This window comes from Marmota flaviventris, chromosome 19, assembly GCF_047511675.1.
Source record: "Marmota flaviventris isolate mMarFla1 chromosome 19, mMarFla1.hap1, whole genome shotgun sequence".
NCBI classification, from domain to species: Eukaryota; Metazoa; Chordata; class Mammalia; order Rodentia; family Sciuridae; genus Marmota; species Marmota flaviventris.
Genome location: NC_092516.1, coordinates 34933968 through 34951687, shown reverse-complemented (window position 1 = coordinate 34951687; position 17720 = coordinate 34933968). Strand labels below are relative to the sequence as shown.

General features: G+C 38.1%; 1 protein-coding gene across 1 annotated transcript in view; it reads right to left on the bottom strand.

Moving 5' to 3' along the window:
- Sdk1 (sidekick cell adhesion molecule 1) overlaps window positions 1–17720 on the bottom strand; it is an 886283-nt gene that overhangs the window by 337310 nt on the left and 531253 nt on the right. Inside the window, exon 5 of the mRNA XM_027956222.2 lies at window positions 9739–9872. Coding sequence (XP_027812023.2) covers window positions 9739–9872 — 134 coding nt within the window. The remainder of the gene's footprint in view (window positions 1–9738; window positions 9873–17720) is intronic.

Below are 17720 nucleotides of genomic sequence, written 5' to 3'. Positions count from 1 at the left end.
AGGCTACACCTGCCAGATATTCCTAGGCAAAAGAACAAGTTGCCCTGACAATCAGGAGCCATGGGTTTTCTACCCCTCCCATGTCCTACTTCGCCAAATTTGGAGCTACACAAGGCTGGAAGAGTGGGAGCTGATTTGTGCTAAGACGATTCCTGAAGATCACGAAAGGTGAGAGGGCACCAACAGAATAATTACCTGAAGAATCACAGGCAGAGACTATTGCTAAGAACTCACTAATTATAACACACAATCTACATCTTTGGATAATTTTCTGGCTTCTATTATTTCTGATATAAATTCCACTTCTTTCCATCTCAGAGAAAAAATGTTTTTGGAAAAGTGAGGAGTCCAGTACTGACCCTGGCTTTGGTAATGGACTTCAAAGTGGCTAAGTGGTCTTTCACTGTAACAGATACTTTACCTAATTTTCCTAAGGCTTGATTTAGTATTCTCAACCACATTGTAAAGATCTACAGTTTTAATTACCTGCTGTAATTGCCTTCTATAAGAGCCAAAAGAGCATCATTTACAGTGATCAGTAATAAAACATTATGACTAAGTGGTAAAGGTAGAAATGAACTGTGATCAAAGGTGACCATTGTCAGGCAGTATACACTATAGCAGCCAGATTAATAAATTTCAACATGATTTTAAAAGTCAAACCAATACAACACTACAAATACTCTCAATAAGTAAAATAGTGAAGGTCTCTTAATTTAGGATTCAAAATCAAGCCATCTAACTCTGTAAGCCTGTGCAAGTAATTTATTCCTTTGGTTTGTTTTCTCATTTATATAATGGGGATAAATATTGCTCACCTCATAATTTATTGATTTTAAAATGGGGATTAAATGGGGATTAATGTTTTTAATTGAGTATAATATTTGCACATTGAACATATAGTAGACATTCAATAAACAGCTGCTATTGGTACTACCATGACATGTTTTCATTATACTGTGGTCCAAATCATGACTCCCATCCAGGCTTATAAGCTGAAGTTAAAGTTACCACAAGATACCAGGCATATCCTCAGCACAAACACCATGCTATTATGGCAGTGCTTGGTTTCACTCTACATGTTCCCTCCAAACCAGAAACTCACATAGTCTCATTTTTTTCTCCCTGAAATATGAGATATAAAAAGACAATTTTCCCAGAAAATCAGACATGTCTGGATTATGAAAATCTCAAAAATTCTTAAGGTTGAGAAAAGAGACAGGAGCTTCTTAATTAGCATCTTCAGAATAACAACCTTCTCATAAAAGGAATACTGGGAAGGTCCAAGTAGAACTGTTTAGCCCAGAAAATAACTAAAAGCCAAACATCAGAGAAATAACCAGGATTATCATTTGTATTTCACTATCAAGTAAATACAATTTTTTAAATGAAAACTACATTTACAACTAACAAGTAGTTCTGTAGTCTCATCTCAGTTCAATAACCATTTCTTTGTTTAGGATTTTCCCAGATAAGATGTGTAATGGATGTATGTTAGTGCTTGTAGAATGACTGCAAGGAAAATTTAATATTCTATTCCATTTATTTGTGGCCTTTATAGGTTTCTTAACTTTTCTTATCGTGGCAGAAAAAACAGATCCAGCACTTTAACATATGGCACATCCAAAGTGATTATAGAGTTGGGAAGTCACCACATGAGCAAGTTACAATGTTGGGTCCTTCTCGATACGGTGTAAATTCTGAAATGCCATTTCACATATTATAAGCCTTCAATGAAATTATCTCAAACTCCCTGTCAATTGAATTCAGGCATGCAGCTATTGGCTAAGTTTGAGAAATTATATCCCAGAGTCAAGGGTAAACATTATTAGGGCTACTTCAAGTTCCAGCCCTTCAAGTACCACAATTAGAGGACTCCCACACTTAAATATCTGAGCATAATAATTTAAATTGGTACATTAACAAGAGGGTGGGAGGGAAGGTGGTTCATAGGAATTATTAAAGCTCAGCTTTGTGGAGGAGTTTGTAAAAAATCTGATTAGGCAAATCACTGCCGAATGATACTCTGTGCCCTTAAATAATCATAACCATAATTGGGAGAAGTAAATGAATACTTATGATCCATTTACTGAATCCAACTGGTCAGTTCTGCTTGGTAATGAGTTCTCCGGAGTGCCTACCTTACTCCTTAGGTGGAGTTTACTCACTGTGCAAAATCTGCCCAACAGCTCAACAGTAACATCTGGGAAACAGTGAGTTTGATCATGCACATCAGTCGTGTAAATCCAGCGGGACAGATCATGTCTTATTTTATATCCCATGTGGTGTCCTGTGTATTGCTGCTCTGATGAAATAGCCACTATATTATTATGAACTGTAACTTATTGTAGTGATGCTCCATTAGCAAGCACTGACTCCAGGCTCATCTCCTATTACTCCCCAAAACCAAACCTGATCACCCAAATGTGCCTCTCCAGGTACCCAGGGATATCAACTTCAAAGCCACACATGTGTGGCCAGCACACTGTTATCACCTAGACTGAATGTCTACTGGAGTATTTCTGGCATCAAAACAGAAGGCCTCTGCTTCTAGACACAAAGCCAGCCCCTCTAAAGCTAGAGTGTGCCAGAGCTCTCACAGAATCTGCAACGGAAGAGGGCTGGCTGGTGCACACCCCTCTCCCCAAGTTTTGTCTTCTCCTTTGGCTTCCCTCATATGCACAAAGAGCAAAATCAGCCTCTGAAGCACATGGAGAAACCAAGATTTGGGGTCACAGAAGCCTTAACTGAGTCCTCACATTCATATTCTTGGGACTGGGCATGATCTTCTTCTGTGTACTTGGCTTGAAATGGAGCTGGTTCTTGTTTCCAGGGCTGTCGTGGAAACTGGGCAAGGCAAACACACATGAACACTTTCATCTGGTGCTCAAGGAGGCTAGTGCCCTCATCCATCTGTGCCCTGGAGGGTCACGAAACGTCACTTTTTATTTAGAAATTATCACTGAATCTGCATGTAGCTTAAAACAGTTTATGCTTCTAGATCATCTGAAAAGATTTGTAGAATGATCTTTTCCACATTCTAGGTTGACATCAAAGTTTTTCATTATAAATTTGAGGGGATGCAAATAATATAATTTTCAGTATATTTTAATATTCTGATATATTTTAAATAAAATGAAACTATTGCTGTACTTTTTCTTCAAAATTTTTTTAGTTGTTGATAGACTTTTATTTTATTTATTTACTTATTTTTAGGTGGTGTTGAGGATCGAACCCAGTGCCTCACAGATTGCTAGGCAAGCTCTCTACCACAATCCCAGCCCAGGTATATTCTTTTTTATGTATTCAAAGGAATCTAAATATTTGATAGAACAGGTCTAAAGATTTGATACACATCATCACCCACTTTAAAAATATATGAACAAGCTCTAACTCTTAATAGTAAGAAATTTTACTATTTCTTTTTTTCTTCTTGAATTTGTATTTCTATTCTTCTTTTCCTACAGAATTTTATCCTAATTTACTACATTTACTGACTGAAAGTATCTTATTGATCAGCCCATTATAGCCTCCAAAAAATATGTGCATAAATTTAAGTTTTACCCAGGGACTGAATGACTTTGGGAGAAACAACAGCAGTACTTACACTGAGTTATTATTATAGTTATCATTGATCCTCCGCCAAAAAGTTTTGATGAATATTTTATATATTTTTTAAAAACTGGAACTGAGCCCCTCAATGAGATAGATGGATAGTGAAATTTAACCCTAGTTCTAATCCTATCTAAAATAATCCTTATCTAAAATTTTATGTTTTATAGATATAACTACTATGAAATTTTGTCCAAGTAAAGTTATGAATGAGAATGAAAGGAATTTTGTCATTGAATATCTCTCTATTCTTTAAATTGCTGAGTTATAAACCTAAAGTCACAGAGTCATTTACCAATTGGGACAGGCTGATTCTTTGTTTAAATAAAAAGCAAACATGAAATCTCAGGGCAAGGGCCAGAGCTTTGTTTCTCACTCCTGAATCCAGTTCTGCTGGAATGCTCCTGTGTCAAGCTTTCCTGTGCTGACACTCAGACCTGGATGCTTCCCTCCTGTGGCTCCACCCTCTCGACCTGTGGCCTGGACAGGGAAGAGCTTGAAAGTGACACACTATATTCCACTCATGGCCCCCCAAACTGCAAAGGAGATGGAATTGCCTTCTTGTCCCAACAATAGGGGGACTATCACAGCAGTCATTGGAAATATTTATAATGAAATGTCATCTGGTAATGTGTCTGGGTCCCACTTCACTTTGAAAACAGCAAAAAATTGATTTACAAAATGATTTATTTCCCAGTTATTAGTCTTTCTCAGTTCTGCCACTGACATTTAGAATCGTCCCTCTGTTTGGCCCCTGTGCATTTATATCCTCAGATAGTGCTCATGTTGAAAAGCAGAATGAGTGACACATGAGCCTTCCATCTTGTACATGAAGGAAAGGACAATTGAGAGAAGAGTCACCTGGACCCCAGGTATCCTCAGACAGACCTTTTTAAAAGAGTGTATGAAAGAACCTGGACGAATCCCCTGAGAATGTCATTTGTTTGCTTATCCCTCTGCAAGTCCTTTTGGGCTCCAGGTAAGACAGCCCAGTGGGAAGATGCTGCCTTGGGAGACCAGGGGTGCTGGGCTATTCCAGATTTGCTCAAGAGTTCAGGGCAAATTACAGTTCACAGTTGAACCTGATTCTTTACGGTTGACCTATGGCAAAGCAAGGATAGGATAAATCACAAAAAGGAAAGAAAGATACATTGGGATAAGAAAAGCTGGAAGATGAGTGAGATAGTATGAAGGGGCAACAGAAATAATCCAGTCTTGGTTTCGGGGTGTGCGGAGAGAATGATGGCCTCATCTCTTCAGTCTTTCTGTTTTTGTTTTTTGGATTTTTTTTTTTTTGTCTTTCCTTAAGTCTTGTTGTCAGTCACCAGCTGTCCTCAGAGTTTAAAGTCATTCATCAGTCCACACATGCATGTGAATATTTTGGGTTCAGAAACAAAATATTAGACTTGACATTTTAATTAATGTTTTTAAGTGAAAATAAGTAAAAACCAAGCTTTAACATTGTTCATCAAGCAGATCAAGTATTTAATTGGGTGGTCACCTCTCTCACTGTGTTCAAGCTATCCCACGGGCATTTGGATGTTCTCACTTATCAAGAAGTAGACAGGATGCCCTCCTGTGCCTGTCTGCTTTCAGAACACTCCAACAGGCTATGGTTTCACCTTTACCAGCAGGAGCACAGTTATCCATATGGATATTTAGTTTGAACTAAACAAATTCTTGTGGAATGGATATCACATGACCAGGAAACACAATTCTTTGCAACCACAAGTCATAGGAATTTGGCCAAAAAATTAAACATTATTACAATGATCAAGTGAAATAGGAATTTCTACTTACAAAGTATATATCATGCCATTCCAAAGAAATGAAATTTTTATGATGAGCAAGATTCTTAAAATATTTTATACTTTGGCTTTCTCTCTTTGGTATGACATCAATCCTTACAACTTCTACATAACTAAGTAATCCTAGGTTGGGGATAATGCCTGGGGTTCATTTCCTAATGGAGTATGTATAAAGGAGCTACAGAGTGCAGAGCCCCAGACATGGTCCTGCCCATCAGGACCAGAGTGGCTCCAGAGACTGGAACCAGCACACACCTCTGTCTCATTACACACCCAACTTAGCAGGTTCAGTATGTGGCTAAACCACTAAACTCATGATTTCTCTATAAAATACACTTTCTTTTTTATATTATCTGAAAATTCTGGCAGTAAAGCATCATGCAACCTATAGAGTTGCAGCTTGATTCGAAGCTGATCACCTGGAATGTGGGTCCTATCCCCAGACAGATTTTGAGTAAGACTGTATTTCAAACTGTTCCTACTGTTTAGGAATTCAACTTATGTCAGAGTCCATTTGAAAGGCTTATGCCTGCCCCTTGTCCCCTTTAATGTTAAAGGCATAAGGAAAATGAGATAGAATTTTATCCAGGCACACAAAAGGCATGTTTTACAGGGCAGTCCTCTCCAATGACTGTGCAAAGATATTATTCTCAGGAATCCACTTTCAACTACTAACCATATATGAGGTCTGCAGTTAAATTAGCATTATAGAGGACAAAAGAATGTTAAGTGGTCTTCAGAATTAAAAGCAAGGGTTTGTCAGCCTGAAGGAGAATCAGCTGAAATGATATCCTATCTGCAAATGTTGTTTGAAGAGGAGACATTAAAATGAAAGAGGTGAAAAAAGCAGGAAGGAGAGAGGCAGTCATTTCTTTTTTAATCTAAGCTTCATCCCTAGTAGAGAATCTCATTACACTGGACATTTTGAATATTGGATCAGAACTGATGATGTGTCTGAGGTATGTACAATGGCACTTAAACAATGATTGATTAATCACTCTACAGAATTCTTCTCATCTCCTAACTATGGTCTTTTTTTTTTTTTTTATAAGAAGAAACTTCCATTCACATATTAATTCAGTTGAGAAGATTTGATCCACAAAAGTGAACTCAATGTAAAATCTTCAAAGTTAGACTGAAAAACAGGTTGACAGGTTTATAAAGCTTGCCTGGGTTTGACCTCAGAATAGAAATGTCGACTCTCAGGTGAGTCCTGACCAATTCTTTTTCTGGTGTGCATTTGAGCTGCGGGAGCCAACTATGAAAAATTCATACAGGACGCTTCAGCAGTCCCACCTGTGTCCTTAACATCTGCTGGTTTCACGTCACATAAGAACTTCAAAGTGAATCCACCCCTGTGAAGGCAGCAAGCTTTCCCTACTGGCCAGAGATGGAGAGCTCAGAGACCTCCTGGACTTCCCGACAGGAACAGCCGTGCTGCCCAGGCTGCAGTTTATCTTCTTAACCAAACAAACGGGGAGAAGCCTTAAGACATAAAAAATACCAACGATGAAAAGCGTACGTAACAGCAGGTGTGGCCACTACAGGGCTGCATTTCACTTCTAACACTCCTGCTTTTAAAAATTTATTTATTTTTAGCCATACTCTCTTTATCTTTTGCTTCCCACAAACTTTAAGCATAGCCAAAATATTCAGCAAAAGGTAGTAAGGATTTTGAACTTTGAGGTACAGTTGTTCTGGAAACATTTTTTCCTCCCATTGGCAGTGATAGCACATGGCTCATCTACATGCTCTGAGACAAGGCTAGCCCCACTGCTCCGTCCTCATGCCCTGCTGTCCCCACAGAGGGGAAGGAGAGGTAGGACAAAGGACACACCACTGCTAAATTAACTACAGTGCAATCCACCAGGAATCTGACTCCTGGCACATTGCTACTCTGACTACAGTCACTACACAAAGGTTCTTACTTTATTCTTCTGACACCAAGGAAAGATGTGTCTTCATTAAATAATAATTGGCTGTAATGTCTTTTGATTCTTCAGAAATGCAGGCTGGCAAATTTAAAAAATTTTTCATCAATCTTGTTGGTGTTTTCACAAAAGGCTACCTCAGAATAAAAAGATTTCTAGGTCCACAGCACACTATGTCTTGCCAAGGTGTGAAAGGGTATTTTGAATATCTAATTTCATAATAAATCCAGGGTGGTGAGGGGCCTGCAGTGCTCCCCAGGCGTCAGGCCCAAGCTGTGGCTCCCATTGCAGACAGCATCACCATGGTCCAGACAGAACCTAATTTAAACATGCAGTTCTGGGGAGTTCTACAGATTTATCAAGACTTCTGATCTTTAGAGGTTTTCAAAATAGAACTTTTAGTGGGAAAATGCATAATTGGTGCCATTTAACATTTAGCTAAATCCAATGTGTCATAGGAAAGGTTCTCCTAGGAATTAAATAATGAAGTTTTCCTCAAAGTCCTTCCTTTCCCTGCTGTACCTGGTCCTGATAAAAAGCAAAGAATTATAGAAAGAAACAAAATGTGGGTTTTCTCCCAGTCCAGATCATCAACCTCATTATATCTCACCTTTTACACATTCTCTTTAGTGCCAATGAAAAGATAAAAATATACAATGAAACAAAATGCAAGCCAGTTAATTATAATATTTATGAGCAGATTCCAATATACTTTTAGTTGGGGTAGAAACAAATTATTGAAAAAATCTACATATTCCAAATATCTAATGCCATGGTATTGCATTCATATCGTAATTTGCAAATGTACTGTACTAGCTTTATTTTCTATAGGCTATCAGAATGGCCTATAGGAAACTACTAAATGTAAACTTTGAGTGTTCCGTGTACCAGAATTTTTGTGAAATTATGTTTCACCTCTTTTAACAAACTGAGGCCAATTTCTTTGTTTCTGACTTAGAAGTCTACCATCCTTGACTATTATTGTTTATATCACAATTGAGTACTAAATCAGATTTGCTAAATAGAATAAATGGCTCTAGTTGTAAAACGTGGAAATCATTAAAAATAATCACAATCTACTTGATAATATAATGTCCACCCTTTGTTATCACTGTTGAAAAAAGTCATATTCATTTCTCCTTTGACTCTGAGTTCAGATGATCCTTTAAATGGCAGTACATCATACACTGGATTTAGAACACTCCCATCTAGTCAACTGGCATAATTCTCAGATCATTAAAAGGCCTCAGTGATTCTACATCTGCCCAGCCTCGGGAGCAGGATTCAATTCTGGGAATTAAGGACTTATGGCAGGATGAAGCACATGCAGCTGGCCAGATCACCTAACAGGATGTGGAGGCAGGTAAGAACTCAATTAATCTGCAGATTCTAGCACCCAGCATTTGCTATGAACATTTCACCCTGTGAACTCTACTGGGCCTAAAGTAATTGTCCTGAAGGACCATGTGGAGCAAACTCCACCCTCTGTATGCCATACACTTTTCAAGCTAACTGAAGGAGAAAACCTTCAAGCATTGTTCAAAAAGATGAAATCTGCTACTCTACAGCCAGACCTATATAATTCACTCTTGTATGATGTGATCATAATATTTTGAAATTTACCATCTGGCATTACTATTTCCCAACCACATTTTCTCAACAGCATAATAACTGCATTTTGTACCATGAAGCTTCACACTGTCAACATTTGATGACACGCCCTCTACTTTGCACATGTGGATCCAGTATAGTTCAAAGTTCCTGCTTTGAGTTATCTTCCCCTTCTCTAGCAATTATCTCCTGCTGTACAATTTCAAAGGCCAAACATTTAAAGTTTCCTCAAACTAAAATGCCCTCAAATAAACTGTACATATAACCGCGGTTTGTACACGTTTTCTTCATGATCCATGCTCTTAGTTTAATCAGATAGCAACAGTCTTAAATACTGTGCTTAAATACTGGTGATTTTACCACAACTTCATCGGCATATTTTTTTCCTCAAGAATATTATTATTATTAAAGGAACACAATCTGTACCTGATCTAGTCTCAAATAAAGTTCAAAAATACAATTCATAGTCAAAAGACGTTTTGTTGTTGTTAAACCAATGTACATTAACTATGTACAAAACATTTCTTTAAATCCACAAGACAAATAAGATCTTGCATTCAAAAATACCAGTTCGATTCATATTTTCTGCAAATCATTTCAAAGGAAGCAACAGCTCTGAAGCTCTTCAAACTATTGATGTTGGATCAATATTAAACCATAACTACTATACCAGAGAGAGATGCGATTCATTGCAAAATGTCCCATCAGACTGTGGTTATTAATTAAGGCAAGATTTTATTTCTTTAGGAATTATCATCTGTAATTCCAAAACTCACTTGCTATGCTCAGATGAATGAAAGGGCTTGTCTTGTTTTCTCCGTTTCTCTCATTGACCGCCTGCACGTAATAAGCCCCGGAATCACTTGCTGTCGTTGCAAGGATCACCAGCTGATTCTCCAGCGTTATGGCTCTGTTCCAAAAATCAGAGACAGTGTCAAAGCCACTCCAGATAAGACAAAGTTAATTTATTAGACCAACTACACAGCAATATCTAGAGTTTAAAAAAAAAAAGATTTAAAAGGACAAAAACAATACACAGGCAGACTTTAGGAATGTAGCAACAGTGAGTCTTCTCTGGTCCCATGGAGTCCTGTGGCCATAAGTCTCAGGTGCTTCAGGTGCTCCACATCTGTACCAAGCTTGACTGAGAGGAGACAATGTTTTGGAATACATACATCAAGAGGTTGCTAAAATCCAGAGATTCCTATAAGAATTCATCACAAGGCCATAGAGAAGTTCCAGGGAAGCTGTTCCTTCTTTTTCAGGCAGGGTTATTTGATCATGAAATGCTCACAAATCTTTGGAGTAGAGGGTTAGACCGTCAAATCTTTGGCCCAGGGCAAATGAGTCTGTCAAGATTTTCTCCATCAGGATGGGGGATGGGGGTGCTCGCTAGAACCTTTGCATACTTATGTTTATACTGGTGAGTAGAAGGAGGTGTCCAATGAGCACAGTGCTAACCCTTCAATTTTTCCAGCATCACTAAGAACCCTCATTTGCTTGCTCTGTCTCCACATCCTAAGAGTGCAAAGAAGTAAGTAGACTATTTGGTCTACATGATTGTGACCAAATCCTCCTCAAATGTCCCAAGTATAATGCCAAAGGAACTGGAGACACACTTGACCCACCCATGCTTTCTCTGAACCACAGCTACCTGCAAAGGTCACATGGCAACCAGGCATCTACAGAAGTAGACTAGTACACTTTCAATTGCTCCACATAAAGACTCTCACCATGCTACTCATTTTTAAAAAGGAAAGCAAATAATAAAGACACAATGTCCATAAATCCAAGCAACTTTTCATTGAAATGGGGCCCCTCAGTGTCCTTTGCTTCTGTTAGGATTCTGTATTCCTTTTGCTAGTTAAGGAGGTGAGTGGGGGAGGTAGAATTTGTTAAAAAATATAAACTGTGAACATGGGTAAACTTCTTTCCAGCTGGTGAGTTGGACAAGGAGGGCAAGATGCATTCTGAGCACAGAAACATCACTTCATCTGTGCTCTTATCTCCAGTGGACCAGAGACCCCAGGGCACCCAGTGGACTGCACCAGCAGGGAAAGCTCTGCTTATTTGTTTTTTTTGATCCCAGTCAGAGCCCTTCTAGAATTGGATATGCAAACCTAGTAACTTCTCATGAGGAATTCAATGTAATAACAACCTTTTCCTTTCTGTTACCTTTTGAGAGGTTTTTCAAAAATTCTTGGTTTTTAAACATTGTATAAAATTAGCTTAAGGAGAGACTGCTCACTCAGGGCTCCCACAGGACAGATTACACTCTAGGTCTCTATGGCTAATTTATTTCATGTCTCATTTAGGAAAAATTCCCTATTAGGAAGTCTTCAATTTTTAGTACCATAAAAGTATTTCAAAAGAGTTGTACTATAATTATTTATGACTCCTTTATAGGTTCTTTTATAGAACCATAGAAATTGTTCCATTTTATTTTAGTGTATGTTACATTGGCACCTAAAATTAAATATGAATATTTACTACACATGAAGTTATACACATTTAATAGCATAATTTAAAAATGGGATATATAACTTTTTGCTTTAACATCTGATTTTCACCATAGTAATTTCAAATATGCTTATTATTTCTCAGAATTAGTCTTGTAAAATACCCATTAATTCTCTATATTATTTGTTACATTGTTTCAAGGATCTTGAAAACTTAAAAGTACATAAAAATTTCCTCTCATATGTGGAAGCTAGAGGAAAAGAAGGAAATAAGGAGAGGAGAATTGGAGATCATAAAGATGCAGGGAAGATGAGTGGAGAAGAAGAAGGAGATTGAAGAAGAGAATGGAAGGATGGGAAAGGCGAGGAAATGCAGAATGAATGCTTAAAAAGAATGCTATGTGCATATATAAACACACCCAGGGAATTTCTCCTTTATGTTTAAGTAGACAGAACCAATCAAAAATAAACAAATGGGGCTGGGGTTGTGGCTCAGTGGTAGAGCACCTGCCTGGCATGTGTGAGGCACTGGGTTCGATTCTCAGCACCACAAAAATAAATAAATAAATAAATAAATGAATAAATAATTAGAGCTATTGTATCCATCTACAACTACAAAAAATATTTGAAAAAATAAACAAATGGATGAGTGAAAGGAAGATCAATAGAGTAACAGAAGGAGGACAGGGAAAGGGAGGAAGAAAGGGAAAAAGGGGGACATGAACTGAAATTGAGTTCTGTTCATGTAATAATTCTGTCAGGATGACCCAAATACGATGTATAACTATAATTCTCTTAAAAAAAAGAGCAATTGGAAACATTACAATTTACCTCTATTAAGGTTTTTATTTTTAAGTTTTTTTTCTGTTAGCTTTTAATTTCTGAACATGTTTAAGTCACTATTCATGAAAAAAATTTATTATTTTTTTTGTTGTTGTTAAAAAGAAGACACCACAAAAATGCTAAATCTTTGGACAATATTAGATAGATGAGAATTAGTTCTCCATAAAACTACTCTTGTTTTCTCTCCAAATTGTTCTAAAAAAAAGAGTTTTTACAAAGGAAACTGATTTTTTAAATGTAAATAAAATATCTAAAAACATTCATATCAATTTTGAGTCCTGGTAACTGTTGTGATGCTTTAAGAAAAGAAACTTTTTTTTTTGGTGACAGCACAGCAGCACGTGCCTAGAGTACCCAGCTTTCCTGTGGCAGCCACACCTGCCCAGGCAGCCTGCAGGGTAAGGGGGCCGCCTTTCTCAACATCAGGATTGGACATGGTCATTTGTCCCTGGTGTTCATGGTGGCAATTTTATAGCTATGAGGATATGACCTTAGCATGAAGCTAACAATGTGGGTAGAAGGACAGGGAGAACAGAAGGTCCTTGGGTCCCTGACAGCCTGGCAGAGCCCACCAACCAACCACCCATCCTGCAGCCAGCCTGCCTCTGCACATCCTATTTCAGGGATACCACACTTCAGTCAATTTAAAACCTATTTTGAGTCAGAATTTCTGTTACTAGACTTCAACAATGTGCTGACACAGATTCAAAAAGCCCACGTAACAGCATCCATTTGGGATGAAACAGTGTATTCTTCTGGGCGCCGAGAAAACAACTGTACACATGACATGTCCTGCATGTGTGCATGAAGCATGCAGCCGCAGGCGGCCTCTGAGGAGGGAGAGTCAAGTTAGTTTCTTTTGAATTATGTATTTTAAAATATTTTCCAACCTTTGTACTGTAAACAAGTATTACTTTTGTTATCAGAAGAATAGTGTTCTAAAGGAATGCAAGGGCATGCTAAGTAATTATGGTAGCAAAATTCAATACTTTGACCATAATATGAACCACTCAGCTTTGTTAGAACATAATTCCAGAGAATTCATTTAAAACTTACATTGAATTTACAGGAAAATTACAGTATTCAGCCAGAGAAATTTTCCTTTTACTTTATAGAAATGTACATATGGCTTTATATAAAATCATTTCCTTAGTCTTCCTCCATTTTAATTCTATATTTAAAAATAAAACCTCATAATTCTAACTTCTAATTCCATGACTTGGTAATAAAAATAATAAGGACAATCTCAGTTCAATATGTGTGAAATGAACTACAGCTCAGAAAACTAGAATGTTGGGTTTATAAAGAACATATTAGAGGGGCTGGGGTTGTAGCTCGGTGATAGAACGCTTGCCTAGCATGTGTGAGGCACTGGGTTCGATTCTTAGCACCACATATAAATAAAACAAAGGTCCATTGACAATTTAAAAAATTTTGAAAAATAACACGTTAGAGGATCACTTAATAACTATTACTATTTGTCCCTGGTTTTCACAAGAGAGAAGTCTGTTGACTTAACAACTGAGGTTCACTAACAAAGAAAACACTGCTATTCAGTGAAGGATGACAGTCTTCAGTGGGAACTTGTCAAGCTTCTGAACATTCTTCACTCGATTCCAACACATGCATGAGGTACCAGACAAAGTAATTGTTCTCTAATTCAGAAAAGACGAAGCCTCACGCAGAGAGAAACTACCTGGGGGTCTCTGACCATTAGCACTAATTAAAAAAATTTCTTTGGAGGAAAGCCACCCTGGAGGTGGATGCCTAGATCACACTTGGGCATACAAAGGGACGGCCACTTTGCTGGGGAATGTATGGTGGAGCTTCCTGCTACCCATTTCCAGGTGATGTCATGTTCCTCATGCCACAATAGATCATCTGCTTTCAGAAATGTGACATTAACATAATAATCCTGGAAGCACAGGATTTATGATTGGTAGAAACAGTTCAATGGGTAGTTGAGGGACCTCCAGACCAGGAAGGAAAAGTCAGAGCATACATTTGTAGGAGCAGAACCAAATACTTTTGTTTACTGTCTACTGAGTGACTATTTGGGTTATCAGACCTGTGACTGAGAGTGGAAGGGAAAATAACTGAACCAAGAATATACTGTTTGGGGCCCATGGAGCTTATGTTGAGTTATTTATATACTAGGGGAAGTGACAGAAAGTACTTTAATAACTTTCCCTTAGAAGTATTTGTGGGCAAAGGGAGGAGTTTCAGGAGGGGTTCAGAAGCTTCCATGGGGTGCTGCAAAATTTGCAATGAAACCATCCTTTGGCTTCCATGAAAAGATAAATCATCTTTAGTTACCAGTAAGTATTTTGATCTTTGGCACTTTTAACACGAACTAGGGAGGGTAATACAAGTACTGAATTATATATTATGATGCAAATTCAATAATGTCCAGTAAAAGAAGAACTTAGCCCATAACATATAAAAGCATAATTTGAGTCTGTAGTTTTACTATTACAAACGCTAAAGTAACATTTGATTAGTTTTAACTGACATTCAAATACATTAAAAAAATCAGAGAGCAGGAAAATGTAGAACATTCATTTTTAAGTCCTTAAAAAATTAGAACATTTAAAATATTCCCCATTTCAACAAAACAACTTTTTAATGGGTTGGTTCTAAAGCTCACTGTTCTGAGTATAATCTAGATCTCAAGCCCCACTTTAATAGCAAGTTCAAGGCAGACAACTTTGGAACTGATGAACTTGGCTTAGCTATATAATTACAAGAACTAAAATTGCTTCCAAGGAGTTTTGGCAATCACGAGGCCCTGGATACTGGATAAATGTTAAGGCACCACAGTGACATGTTTACTGAGTCAGGAAGTAAACACTTGCTGTCCACCAGTGAGTGACTCTGGGATGAAAGACATTTAGAAAGCAAGTGAGGAAAGAATCTGGGAAACCTGTTTCCCAGAATTTCAAACCAACATAAATGACAAGTGGAGTTGTGTTCATTAACAGAATGTATGAATCTAATATTGTCCCTGATTTTGTTCCCTCAGGTTTATCACTTGGTCCCCAGAAGTCCTAAGCAAGCAGGCACCTAGGGGAAAGGCAGCCATCAAATCTGAGAGCTGTCATTATTCTGTAAAGATACACTGCACTTTCCAGAGAGGGGAGACTAGAGACAGCAAAGCCTTCTGCCAGTAAGTTGTCTTAGAGGTCCATGCCTTGCAAAACACTTCAATGTAGTATATGCAGGGATCATTTCCTATGGCAGGTGTAGTTAATTTCATACTGGCGAGTATATGGAAAAGATACAGTTAGATTTGTATGAATTCACCTTTGTACAACTCTTCCATATTGACGATCAACTCTTAACTAGAGATGCAAATGGAGGTAAGATATCCCATAAGTCCCGTGGATTTGAAATACACCCAAATTCACACATTTTGTCATATCCACAATGTTCCCTGGTTTTTAAAGCAGAGAACGTGATAAACAAAAGCATACAATCAATAATTGTGTTAAGTATGGGGCTGGGGCTGGGGCTCAGTACTTGCCTCACAGGTGTGAGGCACTGGGTCCGATCCTCAGCATCACATAAAAATAAATAAATAAATAAATAAATAAATAAATAAACAAATAAAGGTATTTTTAAAAAAGAGTACATTAAAAAAATAACTGTGTTAAGTGAAATGCAAAAAAATAAGAAACTATTTAGGTTTTCACACTCACATATTTGCTCTGGCTATTCCTCTCTGAACTTGAAACTACATTTTAATACTTTGAACCCTAGTAAGTGGAAAAGTAATTTTCCCTTTCAGTAAATAGGAATGGAGTGCATACTATGTGTATGATACCATCCAGGGAAAGGACACTGTGAAATGTGATCATTAAAACACAAGGAGAGGGGCTGAGGTTGTGGCACAGTGGTAGAGCACTCACCTCACATGTGCGAGGCCCTGGGTTCGATCCTCACACCGCATTAAAAATAAATAAATAAAAAATAAAGGTATTGTGTCCAACTACAACTAAAAAAAATAATTAAAAAAGACCAAAAAAAAAAAAATAAAAACCACACAAGGAGGTATCTCAAAAAAAACCACACAAGTACAATTAGAAAAATGAGAAATTATACCCCAATGATACAAATGCATGAATTGCCAAGATCATTGTAATGTCATGTGTAGATAATAAAAAAAATAATAAATTAAATTGCTAGAAAACTCAAAAAACAAACAAACAAACAAAAACACACAAGGAGGTATCTCATAAGACATAAACACAGCTGGATGAAGTTCCACAGGTGGATGGGATTTTGGAGGAATGATAAGCCAAGTACCTAGCCCCCATCACTGACATGCAGATCTGACCACAGCTGCTCTAGGATAAAATATGATGCAAATCAGAGTGGAAAGACAGACCCAATTCTCTGACCTTAAAGATAGTAAGAGTTCAGAACTGATCTGGTTTTGCTGTAGGTAATGTGGGAGGAAACACCACCCTCACTTCTGCTAACTCACCCATGCAGGAGTCTCACCTTCCATGGGAGCTCTGGCCAGGGGCTCCTGCAGGTCAGGCAGCACAACCAACTCTCTCCCAAACTTGGGCCTGATTTGGGCCTTCCTGACTGCTTCCAGGAGCATGGGTGCTGGGTAAGTAGCCTGGTCTGCCTGGCCCCCAGCAGCAGAAAGAAACTTCAGTGGACCATCAGAAGAGAAGCAGAGAGGCACATTCCCCTACCCAAGGAGCACACTGCTGGTCTCCAAATAAAAGCAGAAAAGAGACCTGAGCTCAGGTTCGTTCATTTATTCATCTTCTCCCAGCCCAGTTCCCTGAGTGACCTGGTATCTGGAAGCAGAACACAGACTGCCTTAGAATGACAGCCCAAAGAGTTCTACAGGGAAAATACCTTGTTTTCTCACCAGAACAAGATGATTATGGCTGAAAGGAAGTGAACACCATAAATGAACCCGGGTTGAGTTATCCAAGTCTCTTGTTAATACAGAGGCTCTTTAAGCAACCAGACAATGCACTCTGGGTTGAGTAATGGAACTAGAATCTAATATGTCCCTGATTTTGTTCCCTCAGGTTTATCACTTGGTTTTTCCATCTATAAAATGGGGACAAAATACTGACATCAAAAAGCCTTTATGAAGTGCAAATAAGGTAAGATGTGAATGGGGCTGTCTAAGCCACTCACTGATATTTTACAAGTATGAATGTTGTTATTGGGTGCAGCCCCAATGTGGGGCTGCAAATTAAACACTTTATAAAGTCTCAGTCAGCAGACTGCTGTACACACATAGCCAGACCCCCGAATTATAAGATGAAAATCACCGAATGACCAGAAACTTCGGTCTACTACCTTAAATGGCCACCTGACATGCACAGGAGACAGAATGAGATGATGTCCCAAAGGCCTGTCCCTGGCCTTCCTCAACACCTGTTCCTGTGTCATGCACAGAACTGGTCCTTTCCTCTAGGAGAACA